Source organism: Ambystoma mexicanum, chromosome 3q (assembly GCF_040938575.1).
Source record: "Ambystoma mexicanum isolate Mex_15411 chromosome 3q, UKY_AmexF1_1, whole genome shotgun sequence".
Classification (NCBI taxonomy): domain Eukaryota; kingdom Metazoa; phylum Chordata; class Amphibia; order Caudata; family Ambystomatidae; genus Ambystoma; species Ambystoma mexicanum.
The window spans coordinates 195,297,565-195,316,133 of NC_090926.1; the positions used below are offsets into that span (position 1 = coordinate 195,297,565).

General features: G+C 44.8%; 1 protein-coding gene across 2 annotated transcripts in view; it reads right to left on the reverse strand.

Annotated features, from left to right (window-relative positions):
- The window catches only part of LOC138582318 (retinol dehydrogenase 7-like), a 230,169-nt gene that overhangs the window by 197,911 nt on the left and 13,689 nt on the right, over positions 1-18,569 (reverse strand). For both annotated transcript variants that reach the window (XM_069653537.1, XM_069653538.1), the window contains exon 2: positions 13,128-13,459. In XM_069653537.1, the coding sequence (XP_069509638.1) occupies positions 13,128-13,440 (313 nt within the window). In that variant the 5' untranslated portion in view covers positions 13,441-13,459. The remainder of the gene's footprint in view (positions 1-13,127; positions 13,460-18,569) is intronic.

Consider the following 18,569-nt stretch of genomic DNA (forward strand, 5'->3'; position numbering starts at 1 on the left):
TATCCGGGGATCGAGTGCTCCTAAACTGCTGTTAGTTACGAGCTCTGTTCCCGGATACCCGTTTGAATCCTTGACTACCTGGCGCTTGAATCAAGTTATTGTCTTTGCCTTGTCCTTGTCTGCCTCCCGACGCCTGCCTCCTTCGATTGTTCCCCTTGGATTATATGAACCCGGCTTACCCATTATTGACCTCCCACTTCTAAATCCTTAAGTTTTGGTGACCCGATAACCCGAACATTTCCGTAAGGGAAATAGCGTGAGGTGAACGCTCGCTTCCCTGATCTTTTCATTTCTTTCCTTGCCCACTCCTGTTGCTTTGAACTTCTTGGGGACGGTCTGCTGTTTACACTTTGGATTGCTTGGAACCTTTTTTGGGACGCTCTGCTGTTTACACTTTGGATTGCTTTGAACCTTTTTTTGGGACGCTCTGCTGTTTACACTTTGGATTGCTTTGAACCTTTTTTGGGACGCTCTGCTGTTTACACTTTGGATTGCTTTGAATCTTTTTTGGGACGTGCTGCTGCATTGACACTGGATTACTTTGAACATTTCTTGGAACGCCCTGCTGCTTTCACCGTGGTGTTCCTAGGATACTGGCACACCTTCCCTTCACCCCTTCATCCTCCTTGTTTTCTGCATTTCGATACCAGTAGGTTACTGGTATTTAGTTCCTACGGAGCAGGTAAGAGTGGGTAATTGTGGGCGGTGTTGGCTGTTTATTCTCCGGCACAACTTGGCTGCATTTCCTGAACAACTGTATTGTTCTTTGTCCCTCTAGCTCTGACGATTCTGCTCCGGCCTTTTCGCTCAAGCCCCCGGCCTGCCAGGTGTATTGATCCCTGTAGGCTGAGCTCTTGGGAGGGAAGTCTTTGGCACATCACCATAAAGACCCAAGGTTCCTTGAGTGAAAGGAACTTCCCTAGGGGAAGGATTATCTGCAACGACCAGAAAACAACCTCTGAGTTGTGACAGATTTAGGAGCCTTACAATAACGCCTATTGGTTATGGAGGCTGCATCAGACCTGATGGCAGCTCTCATGCAGGCTTTTTCTGCCTTGCGTACCGATATGGCATCCGCCCATGTGACCTTACATCAACGCATGGATGTATTACAGAGCTTCGTGCAGCCATTACCCCATGATGAGGAATTCGGTGATGCCGCTGCAGCAACACCTCCTCCTGTATCCCCCCCAGCTCCAGCTCCGGTTGTCCTTCCTGGGCCCTTTCCTTTGGCCCCACCCGAACGCTTTTTGGGGGATCCCAAGGCGTATCGGTCTTTCGTGAATCAATGTCGCCTTCACTTTCTTTGTCGTCCCTTGGCGTTCCCAGACGCTACCACTAAGGCGGCCTTCGTTCTCTCCTATCTAGGTGGCACTGCCGCAGCATGGGCTAATCCTTTGCTGGAAGCTAATGATCCGGCTCTTTATGATTTCGATATGCTAATTAAATCCATGAACAGCGTTTTTGATATGCGATATAAAGCACAAACCTCGGATTTGGAATTTTTGGCTATTAATCAAGGCAAGACGGATCTCTTGACCTACCTGGCTCGTTTCAACCAGTTGGCGGCTGAGACCACGTGGCCAGAACAGAAGAAAGCGGCTGTTTTCTACAAAGGTTTGTCGGATGATCTAAAAGATGCCTTATCAGTGGTACCCGCCCTTCCACCTGGTTTTCCCGAGTTACTCGACCTGGTTCTTCAAGTTGATGCTCGGATTCGGCAAAGACGGGGCGAACGTCGGTATCCTGATATTCGTACTTCTTCCCGATCAGATGGCACTACTGTTTCTCAAGGCGAAGCCGAACCCATGCAAATTGGGGCCGTCAGGGGTCCATTGTCCAAGGCTGAACGAGAGAAACGGGTACTGAACAACCTATGTTTCTATTGTGGCCAGTCAGGACACTATATTCGGTTATGTCCTAAAAGACCCACCAAACCGGCGGGAAACGCCAGGACTCGTCCGTAAACCGGGCCTTTAGGATGAGTCAAATGTACCCGGGCTCGGATGAGTGTTTTCCGTCTTCACATGTGTATCTTACTATGTGTTTCAAGGCCCCTGGCATCAAATCTTTTTCCAAGCCTGTAATGATAGACTCAGGGGCTAGTGGGAATTATATGGATTCTAGGTTGGCCGAACATTACGGACTACCCATAATTCCCAAAATACGACCTGAGGACATACATGCTGTAGACGGTTCCCGTTTGATATCCGGACAAGTTACGGAGCAAACGACTTCACTACAAATGTCCACCTTACAAGGTCATTCAGAATCTATCACATTTGACCTTATTACGGCCCCCCAGTTCGGTATGATTCTGGGTCTGTCTTGGCTGCAAACCCATAATCCTGTAATCGATTGGGTTGAACAAACCGTGCGGTTCTCTTCCTCTTTTTGCATACAGAAATGCCTTGGGTCTCACGAGGCAGCAGTCTTCTCTCCTTGCCTGGCCCAGGTGACTAGTGTTCCTTCCATCAGTGCCTTATCCTCTATCCCGGTCCCTGTACTTCCATTGGAATACCGAGAGTACTCGGATGTGTTCGATAAAGGCTTGTCAGAAAAACTGCCTCCACACAGAGACTATGACTGCCCCATTGATCTCATACCTGGGGCAGTCATTCCACACGGTCGTATCTACTCACTTACTCAAAAGGAAGAAGAACACCTGCGAGACTATGTGGACAATGCTTTGCGCTTGGGACACATACGTCCATCCCGTTCACCAGCGGCCTCCCCGATATTCTTCGTACCAAAGAAGGAAGGGGATTTACGCCCATGTGTGGATTATCGTGCCCTCAATAATGTCACGATAAAAAACCAGTATCCACTGCCACTTATCACGGAGCTCCTTGATAAAATGACCTCCTCTACCGTCTTCACCAAGTTGGACTTACGGGGAGCATACAACTTGGTGAGGATACGTAAGGGGGATGAATGGAAAACCGCATTCAAGACGAAATTCGGGCTTTATGAATATTGTGTAATGCCCTTCGGGCTTTGCAATGCCTCCGCGACGTTCCAACACTTTGTTAATGATATTTTCAGGGACTTGTTGGATTGTTACGTCGTAATATATTTGGACGACATCCTGATATATTCAGAATCCTTATCTCAGCACATACAACATGTACGCTCTGTCCTACTCCGTCTAAGAGAGCACTCCCTCTTTGCAAAACTGGAGAAGTGTGTGTTCCATGCATCGTCTGTAGAGTTCCTGGGATTTCAAATATCTCAAAAGGGAGTGCTTATGTGCACCTCCAAGGTCCGGGCAGTACTGGATTGACCTGTCCCGACTTCAGTAAAAGCCCTCCAATCATTCTTGGGTTTTTCTAACTTCTACAGATGCTTCATCGCTTCCTTTTCCGAAATAGTTGCGCCACTAACTCGGTTGACTAGTCCGAACGTCCCTTTCCTTTGGGATGAACAAGCGCAATCTGCATTTCACAAATTGAAGGAGGCTTTTACCACCGCTCCCGTCTTGCAGCACCCTAATCCGGCCCTTCCATTTATCGTGGAAGCCGATGCCTCTGCAATTGCCGTGGGGGCCATCCTGTCGCAAATTTGTCCAGCTACCCATCGACTACATCCGGTGGCTTTCCATTCTCGGAAACTTACGCCAGCCGAACGTAATTATACGATCATGGAGAGAGAATTACTGGCGATTAAGGTGGCATTTAATGAGTGGAGACATCATCTATTAGGTGCTAAGCATCCCATTACTGTGTATACGGATCATCGGAATCTCCAAGCATTGTCCCATGTGAAATGCACCAATGCTAGGCAAATACGGTGGCATTTGTTTTTTACCATGTTTGATTTCACAGTGACATATCGCCCCGGTCCGTTACATGGAAAGGCGGACGCATTGTCACGTATTGGTACAGATATGGAAACTATGAAACAGTCAACCCCAGTATTGTCCTCAGGGACTGTAGTGTGTGTTTGTTCGGTTTCTCCGTCCATCCTAGATGGGCTAAGAAGATGGGCTAAGGATCATGCTCCTATTCTTAAGGAGTTGGACGCCGAACTCATCACCGGTCTTCCATATGTCAAAGGCTTACTATACCTGCCTGATAATCAAACTCGGCGAAAAGCTCTCGAATGGTCCCATGATCTCCCGTTGGCAGCTCACCCTGGTCGGGCTAAAACCTATGATCTTCTCCACCGATGGTGCTGGTGGCCTGGTATGAAGAAGGACACCGAACAATATGTCTCCAAGTGTGCCGTATGTACACAGTGCAAAAGACAACCGGGCAAACCTGTAGGTCTTCTAATGAGCATGCCATTACCCCCGTATCCGTGGCATACGGTCACCCTTGATTTTGTGGTGGAACTCCCTTGTATCGGGGGCATGTCCACCATTCTTGTGGTTGTGGATATTTTCACCAAAATGGCACGATTTATACCGTGCTCGGGAATACCTACTGCTTCTATGTTAGCGAGTCTGTTTTTTGACCATGTGGTACGTTTTTTTGGACTTCCTACGGTTCTGATTTCTGACCGGGGGTCTCAATTTACCTCGCGCTTTTGGCGCTCCCTTACTTCCTCTTTGGGTATCGATGCCCGCTTGTCCTCGGCCTACCATCCTCAGACGGATGGCCAGACTGAACGTACCAATGGCACTATGGAACAGTTTCTTCGCTGTCTGTGTCTGCAACATCAGTCTAACTGGTTCTCGCTACTAGGTGCAGCAGAATTTGCCTATAACAATTCTATACATTCATCAATTGGCTGCTCTCCATTTTATGCTTTATATGGTCTGCACCCAAGGACTCTGCCGCTTTTCTTGCCTTCTTTAAAGCAGTTTCCCGCAGCTAATGCCGTGAAGGATTCCTTACTTGCCATCCGTAAATCAGTGTTATCCCATTTACAAACTGCGCAACGTCGTACCAAAATGCAGGCTGACAAGCGATGCGCACCGGCTCCTTCGTATTCTTGTGGTGACCGTGTATGGCTCTCTTCAAAACATCTGGCCATTAAGGGTAAAAGGAAACTGTTGCCATGTTACCTGGGTCCTTATACGATTCTACGGTGCCTTAACCCTGTCACTGTTTGTCTAGAGATTCCATCTCATTGGCGGGTGCACCCGGTATTCCATGTCTCCTTGCTTCGCCCTTTTGTACCTAGCACACGTTTACCTGCTGTCCCCACCCCAGTTAACGTTCATGGGGAGGACGAGTATGAGGTGCGTGCCATCATGGACACTCGCCTATGTCGTGGGGTTCGGTCTTACCTGATTGATTGGAAGGGGTATGGTCCAGAGGACAGGTCCTGGGAACCGGCCTCTAATTTGAACGCACCCCGTTTGTTACGTACCTTTTGGTCTCAACGCTTGCGAAGACTCAGGAGAGAGCGCTCTTTGTGGAGGGGTACTGTCACGTCTCGGCTAAATTGGAAACTGCCTTGGCGATTGTCTGAGCGCTATCCGGCACGTAAAACTCCTTGAAACTACAACTCCCACAACTCTTGCTATTATAGCCACGTGACATACACGCATGACGTTGCTGTGTTTTCATTTGTTGGGAACTACATTTAACTCCCATCTATCCGGAGATCGAGTGCTCCTAAACTGCTGTTAGTTACGAGCTCTGTTCCCGGATACCCGTTTGAATCCTTGACTACCTGGCGCTTGAATCAAGTTATTGTCTTTGCCTTGTCCTTGTCTGCCTCCCGACGCCTGCCTCCTTCGATTGTTCCCCTTGGATTATATGAACCCAGCTTACCCATTATTGACCTCCCACTTCTAAATCCTTAAGTTTTGGTGACCCGATAACCCGAACATTTCCGTAAGGCAAATAGCGTGAGGTGAACGCTCGCTTCCCTGATCTTTTCATTTCTTTCCTTGCCCACTCCTGTTGCTTTGAACTTTTTTGGGACGCTCTGCTGTTTACACTTTGGATTGCTTCGAACCTTTTTTGGGACGCTCTGCTGTTTACACTTTGGATTGCTTTGAACCTTTTTTTGGGACGCTCTGCTGTTTACACTTTGGATTGCTTTGAACCTTTTTTGGGACGCTCTGCTGTTTACACTTTAGATTGCTTTGAATCTTTTTTGGGACGTGCTGCTGCATTGACACTGGATTACTTTGAACATTTCTTGGAACGCCCTGCTGCTTTCACCGTGGTGTTCCTAGGATACTGGCACACCTTCCCTTCACCCCTTCATCCTCCTTGTTTTCTGCATTTCGATACCAGTAGGTTACTGGTATTTAGTTCCTACGGAGCAGGTAAGAGTGGGTAATTGTGGGCGGTGTTGGCTGTTTATTCTCCGGCACAACTTGGCTGCATTTCCTGAACAACTGTATTGTTCTTTGTCCCTCTAGCTCTGACGATTCTGCTCCGGCCTTTTCGCTCAAGCCCCCGGCCTGCCAGGTGTATTGATCCCTGTAGGCTGAGCTCTTGGGAGGGAAGTCTTTGGCACATCACCATAAAGACCCAAGGTTCCTTGAGTGAAAGGAACTTCCCTAGGGGAAGGATTATCTGCAACGACCAGAAAACAACCTCTGAGTTGTGACAGATGTGTTGGTGTGTGGTGCGTCAATCGAGGAGCATGATGGCCGGTTGAAGAGAGTGCTAGAGATCTTGAAAAAAGCTGGTTTGACTATGGCTAAAGAGAAATGTACATTCGGGGCTGACAAAGTTACACATTTTGGTCATGAGCTCACAGGGCAAGGAGTCAAACTGAAAAATGACACAGTGGAAGGATGTGGCATTGTTCTTGGGGCTAGTAGAGTTCTACAGAAAGTTTGTTAAGGATCTTGCAGCCAAGACTAAGAACATGAGGCACTTTAGAAGAAAGGTGTAGTGTTTGATTGGAATGATAAGTGTACCAAAGAATTTGAGTGTGTTAAACGTTGTATAGTTCAGGTGCCAGTATTAACTGGTTTCATTAAGGGCGGAAAACTGTTATTTACACAGATGCGAGTGATTGTGGTCTCGGGGAAGTTCTCATGCAGGAGAGTAATGGAGAACTGTTGACCATTGTATTTGTATCAAGGGTACTCAAGGAGGCTGAAAAGAGGTATTCAGTGGTAGAAAAAGAGGCCCTGGTATGTGTGTGGGCGATCAACAAGTTCAGGATGCATGTGTGGGGTTGAGATTTTATAGTCAGAATGGATCATAAACCATTAGTAAGTATATTCAAAAGAGGTGGTTTGGAAGGAGTGTCAAGGAGGATCATGCAGTGGGTGAGCAGTTTGCAGTTTTAAGTGGCACGTGTTCAAGGGAGGAACAATGTAATAGCAGATGCGCTGTCTAGGTCAGCAGTGGCATGCCCGGCGGTGGGTGAAGAGGATACGAACAGTGAGGAGGAAGTTATAGAATTCTTCAGGTCCAGGAAACCATAAAGCAGGCAGACTGGGACAAGGCGTGTTCAGGAGATGAAATTTATCAGGCTGTGTTGAAGCTGGTACAAACGAATTCCAATGCCTGTGATGATGAGAGAGTCAGGGATTACAGGCAAATAAGGGATGAGTTGTGTGTGCGTGGTGGATATATATGTAGAGGTCATTGGCTGGTGGTTCCGGAGAAGATGAGGAATGCATTCATGACTTTGGGTCATAGAGGTCATTTGGGTTTGGCGAGAACCAAGGCGTTAATAAGGGCAGATTTCTGGTGGCCTGGAGCGGACAGTAAGGTAGAGTGTATGGTGAAAGAATGCACAGAATGTGTTGAAGGTGACAAGGGGCTGCAGGTGTGTAATCCACCCATGAAGGTGTGTTAGTCTCCCAGCATTCCATGGGATGAAATAGCAGTGGACTTGTTGGGTCCGTTCAATTTTAAAGGGTCTAGGGATACACACTTGTTGGTGGTCATGGATATGTTGTCTAAATGTCCAGAAGTCTCTGTTTTGAAGGATGTGAGCTCTAGTGGCATCATCAGGTTTCTGGAACCGTTGTTTTGGTGAGAAAGATTTCCAAGAAGATGTCTATCAGATAATGGTCCACAGTTGGTGTCAAAAGAATCTAAAGCTTTCTTTGAGAAGTATGGAATTGAGCAGGTGACAGCAGCCTTGTATGGGTTCACACTCACATGGGATTAATATAACATTCTCATATGATTAGAAGGATTAAAAAAGACTGAGAGTAGGTGTGTTTAGATATAAATAGTGGCATCATTTGTGCCACAATTGATTTATCTAGCGTGATATCAACTGCGCAAAGAATACAGTGTACAACGCTTTTAATACGGTTAAATATTAGACCTGTTTAAGACGGCTGCCGCTGTCCAAGTCAGATGGCCATCTTCTCAGGCGTCATCATCATGACAACGTATAGCAATTTACATTAATCTGGAAGCACGACAGTCTCGTTTGACTGTACACGATCGTGCTCGCGTTAAGCCGCACTGACAGCATAAGGTAAGCAATCGTCAGCGAGTTGATTTAAACTAACATGATCCACTATTGGAGTCTTATTTCAAAACTGTTACATTATCTGTTACATTATCTTCTTAATGGAGCGCAACGTGTTTGAGACATACGCGAACTGCGTTCACAAGAGAGGTCAGATCATGTTCGGTATTAATATGCATCGTGCATGCTTTTTACCATTCACGCATTTTATAACAAATTTAAAAGAGCACCATGCTCAATAGCACCGATTAGCAGAGCGCACATTTATAAGCACATTGTAAATGGAATGTATTAAAGAACGGCTTGAATTTCACGTGCTGGTTACATGCAGACTTACACATACGGGTCTCACTACTGAAGTATCAGCCATAAAACGGCATGCCACAAAATGCATCTTATTTGAGCACACATAGAGGTACATGGGATATTGTCCTGGGCAAAATAAGAGGCATTAGCTTGAAACATAATGAGATCCATAGACCATGGTGACTCTGTGAACACCAAACTCTAGCAGACTGCTAAAGATTAATTAATAAGGCATACTTTTACAATGATGGACTTACTTGAATCACTTTCCATATGTCTCTTCTTTCTTTGTTACATGTTTGTCTTGTGGGTACCCTGCAATTTGTGGTTCTGCTGTTGCACTTTGGAATACATATGCACATGATTGCTATGAATGAAACTTTGTGGAAATATGTATATATTCTTGAATTGATCCTTAATGAGATATCATTGTGTTCATGATCACTATAATCAGACAAGGCCCCGAAGAAGGACACGAAGTTCGAAATGCATTCGCTAAACAATCATTTTTCTGATTTCTGTAAAATTCAAGCATTATTTTGAGCAAATTTAAGAAGAAGTGTGTTAATGAATCACCAAAAAGGATTGAACAAATAAAACCAACCCCGAGTGGGTAAGAGGGTGTGCAGCCCACACCGATGGCTAATGCGCCTTGGTCTTTTTTCTCATATATATTTATGGTGCCTGACACAGTGGCACATATTGGTTGGATGTACCCCACGCATGACTAGAAAAGCTTTTGGTTTGAACTACAAGGAACATTTTAATTTAACCTTTAACCATGAATCATTGAACAGCCTTGTATCACCAACAGGGGAATGGCTGTGTAGAAAGATTAATCAGACACTTATGGATGTCATAAGAATTGCAGTCACCACAGGTGGTGATTGGATTTGTGCGGTCATGGAAAGAACATTTCAGAATAGGTTAGTTCCACACAAAGTGACAGGGGTGTTACCATTTGAGTTGTTGAGGGGCAGAAAGGCCAGGACTCATTTGGTTGTATGTCCAGGTTGTATGGGCAGATCATGGTGTAGTGGTGTTGAAGTTGACAGTGTACAAAAGAGATTGCGTGAAAGTGGAGAGAAATTGAAAGTGAAATTTGATTAATATAATTGTTACAAAAATGTGAGTGTGAAATCTGAACATTTTTGGAAACTGAAATTGCTGAACAAAGTGAGAAAAGGAGAATCAAGGTTTTCCAAGGAGATGGAAGTTGTCAAGGATTTGGGGGGTGTCAGTCATGGTCAAGGGTGGAGGAGTGTGGGGTAAGGAGAGGATGGCACTTGTCAGGAGAAGAAATGTTGGTGATATTGGACCTATTTGGTGGAAGGGAGATGTTAGAAGCGTTTTTACATTTCAGTAGGTGTCATACATCACAGTAAGCATCATATGTGTATGAAAATTGCTTAGCATATATTCACTGTGTTGTACTTACAGCCCAACATTCATAGAACCCGGAAACTCTGGAGTAAGGATGGAGTGTGCAGAGGTTCCAGGTTCCAGGGTTGACTGTTGCGCCAAAAGGTTGTTGGCTAAATCATAAGGTTGCGTGTACTAATTGAATATGAGTCAATATTCTTACATTAAATCACAAGATCGCATGTACCAATTGAATATGAATCCATATGTTTACAATATCAACCAAATTAAACCAAATATATTGGTGAGACTTACTAATTTGTGTAGTAGTAGACAGTCCCAGAAAAATTGAGTCAGTGGGAAGTCTCAAGACAACCCTGTGTCACTGCACTGAAGGTGCTGTGTAACACACACAAAAAGTGGGGCTCATGGAGTGGTGTGGCTCCAGAACCCAAGATCACACAAAAAGTAGAAATACACATGGCAAAACACATGCAAGAGTAGGAAAAAGGCTCACACTCTTACCTGGTGGAACAAATAAACAAATAAACTCCAGAAATCCAGCAAAGCTGCTGCGGTACTCACTACGTGAGGGAAATTAGCCATAAATGAGAATTCTCCCTAACAAAGACGAAAGGCAGTGTTCATGCTTTTAAAGTGTTACTGTGTTCTTTTCTTACCGAGGATTCCCAGCCTGATGACGGGGAATATTCCTGAGCATGTGAATCCATGCCAGACCCCATGCTGGAGAATAGGGGGATCCTCCTTCTCCGTCCAATCACCCCTATCCCTTTAAGCATCCACCACACTGAGGGCCACCTCGCCTTCGGAAGGCACTCAGGACCTGGCTCTTTCCTTTTGCATCTTGACAGACCTAGTCCACCTCACGGGTGAACAATCACTCCAGACAGGCAGGTGGGAGCTTCTACGAGCCATGTGAGGAGACAACAAGAAACACACCGAAAGGATTCCAGTCAATACGCATGATGTGATCTGCATTCACTCATTGCAAGTGCACACCAGCCACGACTTGCGGGTATTTATTACACTCCATCTCAATGTAAGGTAGCCCTTTCCCTCCCAGAGCACGACAACTCACCCGCATACCTCTTCAACAATCCACTACTCACACTCACATCACCTCTGCCACTAGAATGCAGCTAAATGTGTTCTAGCTGGGAGACATAGTCAGTATTCTTGACTTGCATACTCTGCAGACAGCCCATCTCAGCACCCATCCACTTGTCTGGATGTTTGTGTTTTTTTTCTTACTTTTCATGTACTTGTAACTAAGTTGAGCATATCCTTGTCTGTTTGCGCCCTGATGCCCCAGGGTATGGCGCGCCATATAAATAATAAACTAAACTAAACTAAACTTGTCAGATCTCCACGGGTCGCTAGCAGGGACTTAGGCTCCCCAATCTAACTTCATACTGGCTAAAATACACAAACATTCTAAAATCCTCTTATCAATTCTCATACCTCAGACTTCATCCCTCCAAATGCTTCCACTCACAATGCTTTCAGGCCATACCAATGGCACTAGGCACTATACAAATGCCATGTAGCATAACATATCCAACATCCTCTATATAGCACTGATGACAATATACCACCTGCCCTAACCCAGAAACTCATCATTTCCAGTGGCCAACACAAGAAGCAGGATATCTCCATACTGGAATCCAAGAAGTGCAAGAAGGAGACGACTAAAAAGCTCCCACACTCTAAAACAGCAGTGTGGCTCTTTCTTTCCTGCACTTCGGGAAATACTTGAGGACCCTGCTAGCCAAGGAAAATGACATAAACCACTGATGACAGGCCACTGATAAAGATGTCCATGACCCTGCCCCAACCAATTTCTATAAACCCCTTTTCCCTATCTGTAACAGCACTCTGTTGCTTTCTAGCTAGACTTGCTCTATATATATCACCTAAAATAAGAAAAGCATTTTGATGACAAAATGTATAGCTACTTTTGAAATGGTAGCAATCTATCATTGATATATCACTTAGAATTTGTTTAGCACGTTAACGGTATCAAAGACAATAGTTCACATAATTTCAAATTAACATTAGATCCTTGGCTTATGTTGATTACCATGTGCTGTTCGGATTGTTTGAAATCTTCATCATGTACCATGTGTTTAATTAAAGCTGGTGCATTGCTATTTATAGCCATTCATGACTTGTATACAAATATATGCGAACAAGTAACAACTACCACTCCTGATTGCCTCCATAATGTTTTAAGAACGGAATTTGATATAAAAAAAAACCTAAGGTAATCACATCTTGGCCTTTTATCAGATAGTACTAAAGCAAAATACAATGAATTGCACCTACTTTGCCAGATCTTGGTTTAGGTCCGAGTTGGCAATGAACCTTATAGGAGTATAATTAGGTATTTTGGTTTTCAATAAAATCAGACTTTATCCAATTTTTGCCCCCTAAACATAATTTCCCGTTTTAGGGGTTAATCCAAAAAAAGGCATACAATGTCCAGTAGATGGAAGCGCGGACCTTGCCATTCATTGATTACTATATTAAAGTGAAAATCAAACTCAAAGCCAGTGCTGCCATCTAATGGAAATGTTAAGTCCTTTCTGTACCATATATGATTTAAGCTGAAATAAGCCACGCTATGTTCCCCTTAACAATTAATTATTGTCTGCCCAATGTATTATTTTAAAGTAGCAATTTGCAATGATTTCCAAAGCAACAGGTCTGAAAAACGTCAGTTAACGGCTGGTCAGAGTATGTGTAGTTTCCCTTTTCAATTATACATTCAGGACTGCAAGTCCAAAAATACAAAGAAATAGCAAGGGCTGAGTCAGGATAATCTGTAATTAGTGACTTCAAAAGAATTATGCATCATATGCATGCAACAATAAAACATGCACTTGTGTCAACACTGTAAAAAACACTGTTATCTGTGATTTGTTTGAGGAAAAGAATGAGGAAACACTGACAAACACAAACTTTGACAAACTCGAAAAACCTGGAAAAACACCACCAGAAGCAAAAAAATATAAACACTGAAAACAGGAAACCATAAGTTTAGGGGATGTGTTAGTTCACAGGGCAAACCATAGTTGCACTCTTACCTCTGTCTCCTACTTGACTTTTCACCCAATGTGCCATAGCAGTCACACTCTCTCCATTGCTCACATCCAGGATGACAGACTGAAGTCTCTGGGAGGTGACCTGTTTTAACTGCTCTTGCCCTTTTTGTGTGAAGCAAGTCGCTAGCACACGCAGACCATGCTGGTCCAGCTGCCGCGCCAGTTGGTTCCCGAAGCCGGAATCACAACCAGTGATCAAGACATATTTATCCGTGAGGTTTGGGATCACCTGCCGCTCTCGGTACCAGCGGAAGAGAAAGTACAAGCCCAGTAGTGCTGGCAGGTAGAGCCACATTGGAAATCTCTGCTGCGGGCTGCAAAGGACATAGAAGAAAAGACAAGATGTGTGTTTAAATGATAAAGTGACCACAGCTGAATGTGACCTAACAGCAGTTCAGTTTTTACAGCAACGCTCCCCACTATCTAGTTGCTTATATTATGCGTGCTCTGTTGATAATGTCCACAGGTCAAGCAGTAGGTGTGTCAGTCATTCTCCACTATTGCATGATGTTAAAGCCTGGAGAAGGTAGGACTATAATACATCTTGGGACTTACAGACTAATTTTGACTTTAAACCAAAAAAACGAAAAAATGAAAAACAGAACACAGGTATTCCCTAACTATTCCGCAGGATCAGGAGCAAAAGATCAAGCCTCCGGCTAGCCTCATACTGTGGCAATTCCACAGAAAACTGCCCATCTCTTGAAACTGTTCCTGATCCAAGATAGACAAGATAGACAACTCTGTCCACTCTGAAGATGGCGGCACCCCTTCCCTGCCATAATCCCCCATTGCATTTTGTGCAATCTTGAATCTTTATCTTGCTATTAAAGTGAACATTAACTTTAAATCACTTGCATGAAGGTACTGCCATAACTCACCTATGCCAGAATGGTCACTTTAAATCACATGCATGCAGCTGCTGCCAAAGCCCATCTTTGCCCGTAATGATTATTGGCATAGAAGTGTTGTGACAGCAGTTTCATGATCCATGTGATTTAAAGTGACCATGGTTACCCTAGAGACCAAACTGTACATTTTATGGCTTTTCACCTCATTTTCGTCAGAAATTGTGCTGCAAAATGTATCATTTCAGCACATACACCAAACTTCCCATACCTATCTTGGGCTCCCTTGCTACCCTTGGTCTCCTGCACTAATTTGAGGAAGTATTTAGGCTCCTCCACTAAATATATTCACCAGACATGACTTCCCATGAATCATGAAATTTACTGGATATTTTTCATGTTTCCCTAGAGGAACAATTGCACATTGTATGGCTTTTGTCCGTTTTCTTTTTTATACACATGCATTTAAAAACAAATTCTCATCCCCCACGTCCCCCTCAAATTGCCCTAATCCCCATTAAAGAAGAAGTTCTCTCCGGAATATTATTGGCCCAATGGATAGGGAATGAATTATGAGCATATATATTGATCAATCACATTTTCTTTCCAATGCATCTTACTTTGGATCTAATGACATTTAGAAATGTGAACTGCATGGGTTGGAAACTGCCATCTTGTTGTAATCTTATCTGTTGATAGATCGTCCTAAATTCAAGTGCTCTGGTGGCAATAAACCATAGCACACAACCCTGTGGCTGACACTAGCTGATGCTAAATTAAAGCTTGTCACCACACCAGTGCATGTCTCATTAGAACATCCCCTTTGCACAATCTACTTAGGTGTCTCCATAGAAATCGCAAGACACCTCTTTGCTCTATAAATATCAGCAAGCCAATTCTGATCAGACAACATTGGAGCGTCTCCTGCCTTCGTGTCTGTCTATTTCATTCCGAGTATCCATGACTCCTTTGTGCGCTGTTCAGCTCCCTAACAACTATGATGCACAGGATACAAAAAGGTACTCACACTAGTTATGACTATTCTCTACAAGTGCTTTGCCTTCCAATAATTATTATATAATTGACAAATGTCTTTGCTGAACCAGATATACATTGTATTCTTAGATCCATGTGCTGTTTCATGTGCAAATTATTACTTTCCATCTTTGGGCCTTTTCCTTTTGTCTTCGCACTATTGGTTTTTATAACCTGCCTGTGTCTTCTCCACTCACTTTTCTTATAAATACCATTTAAAAAGAACATCAGTGAGGATTCCAAGATGGCTGCCGTACTGTGAAAACATGCGTGCGGGCGCCCCATCTCTCATCTAGCAGCATTTCTGCCGTGAATTACTTTGGCGCCATATCTGACTGCAGCAACATCGCAGGATGGCCTTTAGCAGTCTTCCTACTTGGGACAGAGAGGATTGACTCCAGATTCGCTGCGCGACAGGGATGCTGAAACTGAGAGTTGCGGTCTGGGGCAGGCTGGTGGAACGGCTCCCCTGCCCAGCATCATCTGGCTGGCTGTTGAGGCCCTCCCCCCTCCAAGTGGAACGTGATCAGCGGGAATGCTGACTTCATAAGGAGCAGGAAGGTGTTGGGGCTCCCCCGGAACAGGGATTGAAAGACCTGGGGTGCTGGGGAATCCCACGGATCAAGGTCAGTCAGTGCTAGGGAGCACCGAAACTCGAACATTGTGCAGTGGAGGGGGAGGGAACGGACCCCACATCTGAAGCATCGGAGGGGTTGCAAAATTGGGACGGTCGGGAGCATTACCTTGGTAAAGCAACACGTGGTACCAGGATTGTGCAGACTGCCTGTTTCCAGATTCCTTCATTGGGCATAGGTCAATCTACGACAGGTGCTGATTATACTTGTAGTGCATTATGCACTGTATACCACTGCGCATATTCTCTTTTTCATGTATACTCTGACTAGAGAATCTGAAGAAAACATTAAAACCTTGCGCCACGGGGGTACTCCCCTACGACTTTGAACCTGCTGCTGCATGCCTCATTTCATTGCGGGTATCTGGACATTATAGGTGATTTGAGGAGTCATGTACATGCCAACAGGTATGAAGAAGCAGACCCCGGTCAGCTGAACACAAACTCTGGGGAGAGACACTGATAGAACTGTGACCACAGACCACTGTGTTGAATGACTCTCATCGGAACTCCACTCAGAAGAAAGCCACCTGGCAGCATCTAAGATAGACTTTTCTAAATGCTTTCAAGATTTTCAGTGCAAATTTTGTGCCTCTTCTCTTTCCAGGCGCAATTCACCTCATTTACCACAGAAATAAGACATTCACTTGCTGAATTTAGTAAAGAAATGTCATCCCTGGGCGAGCGTGTTGATACAAATGAGCGGGCAATACAAGAATTGACAGAAGAAAGTTAACAAGCCGAGATGGCTCTAGAGGACTTATGCGGGATTACACAAAACCTTGAAATTCAGTGTGAAGACTTAGAGAATCGCTTGAGGCGTTCTAATATTTGCCTAAGGAACCTGCCGGAAACAGTGTCAGATCTGAATCTCAAAGAGGCAGTTACCAAGATCTTCTCGAACCTTATAGCGGGAGAGGAGCCTGAAAGTATCCGGTTGGACTGGGTCCACCGGACTGGCCCGAAGCGAACAGACCTAGGAGCCTGCCCACGAGATGTGCTGGTGGCATGTGCACTGTACCCACAAAAGGAGCATATTTTACGGGAGGCCAGAACAGTGGCTCCAATAACATATAACGGAGCGGACATTCAATTGTACCAAGATCTTTCGCCGATGACCCTCCAAAAATGAAGAGAAATGCAGGTGGAGGTTAAAGCTCGTCGCACACGTGAAATTAAATACAGATGGACATTCCCATTTAGACTGGCTTTTTCATTGGAGGGGAGACAACACAGGATTACATCCCGGGAGGCTGGAATCGCGCTTCTTCAAATTGAGGAAGAAGAAATTGAAGATATTCCGGAAAAGGTGTTTCTGGAACAATGGTGTCCAGTATTAAACATTCTAAACCATGGAAATGGTCTTCGGTGGATCAATGCAGGAGACGGGGAGGCGGTACACGGAACGAGAATGGGAGAGTCCGTCTTAGAGGGCTTCATCCTCAAACAGCGACATAGAGGCCACTTTAAGGAACATAGAGGAGCACAGTTCAGACATGGCAGAACTAAATGTGCGACCATTGGAGATGAAGCGTTCCGTCTTGGAATTACGTCTGTTCAGGTAGAAGATGGGGGTGTTAGGACATCCTGCACTTTTCCTTGGTAAGAAAGGTAGGTCATGGCTGGGGTTTTTCACTCCAGGATACAATAGGTACCGTGACTCGCCCCAGGGGACAATTTGGGGATAGTGGGGTAAAGTTGGGGGGGTGGGTAGGAAATGCATGCTGGGGGAGAAGAAATGGGAAGAGGAGGAGGGCGACTGTTGTGCTATGGGGGCTTTAAGGAGTTCACAGTGATCAGCCCCACAGAAACTTTATCACAGTTCACCTAATTCAAGTGCTTCTCATTGAATATTAGGAGGCCTAACACCCCACTGAAACGCCAGAAATTGGAGGCCTTGTTGGGACGCTCCAAGAAACCCACATTCGGCGAGCGGATAAGTATAAACATTTCTTGCCATATTACCCGAATATTGTGAGGCGAATACGGAGGGACGCTCCTTGAAACCCACATTCGGCGAGCGGATAAGTATAAAAATTACTTGCCAGATTACCCGAATATTGTGCAGGCGAATACGGAGGGGACGGTGACGGGCATGCTTATTGCAATTAGAGCTGGGGCTTGTATTAAAGCACATTGTACTAAGATTCACAAAGAGGACCAATTTATATTTAAGAACCTCGAATTGCCTTCATTGCGGCTAACCGTGGCTACTGTTTACGCCCCTAACGCTGGTCAGGAAGGATTTCTGAAGTCCACCCTGGGTAAATTGGACATTTTCAGAGAGGGGGAAATATTGCTTCTGGGTGATTTCAACTTGGCATGGGACCCTGCCAGAGATCTTAGTATAAATACACGTAATGCTCAACCTACCCCTTCCACCTCGCTGAAACATAAATTCACACAACTATCCTTGGTGGATGTTGGTTGGCTCTCAGAGGGGCGGATAAAGGCTATATGTTTTATTCACATGTACATCGCTCCATTTCGAGTATAGATTATGCATGGGCTTTGATCCTATTATTAGGTAGAATTATCCATATCACCACACATCCTATTACTTTGTCGGACCATGCTCCAATAGAGACAGAGCTAAGGGTCTCCCAAAAAAACCCAGAGTTTATGCACCTGGAAATTCCCCGGGGAGCTACTGAGAGATCATGTTATTAGGGGCAAAATAGCAGAGCACATACAGGAATTCTTTGATTTGAATCTGGTAGGCCAAACCTCTATAAATACTACATGGGACACCTCTTTGGGGCCTTTTAATAGCAGAAGCGGCCAACAGACGTAAGCAGAAATTATGTTGGAAATGGAACTGGAGGAAGATCTTAAAAGGGTAATGAAAAGTTTGGAAACAAACATGGGTCCGATCACGCAAAAAGCACATAGGTCTATGGAAGGCAG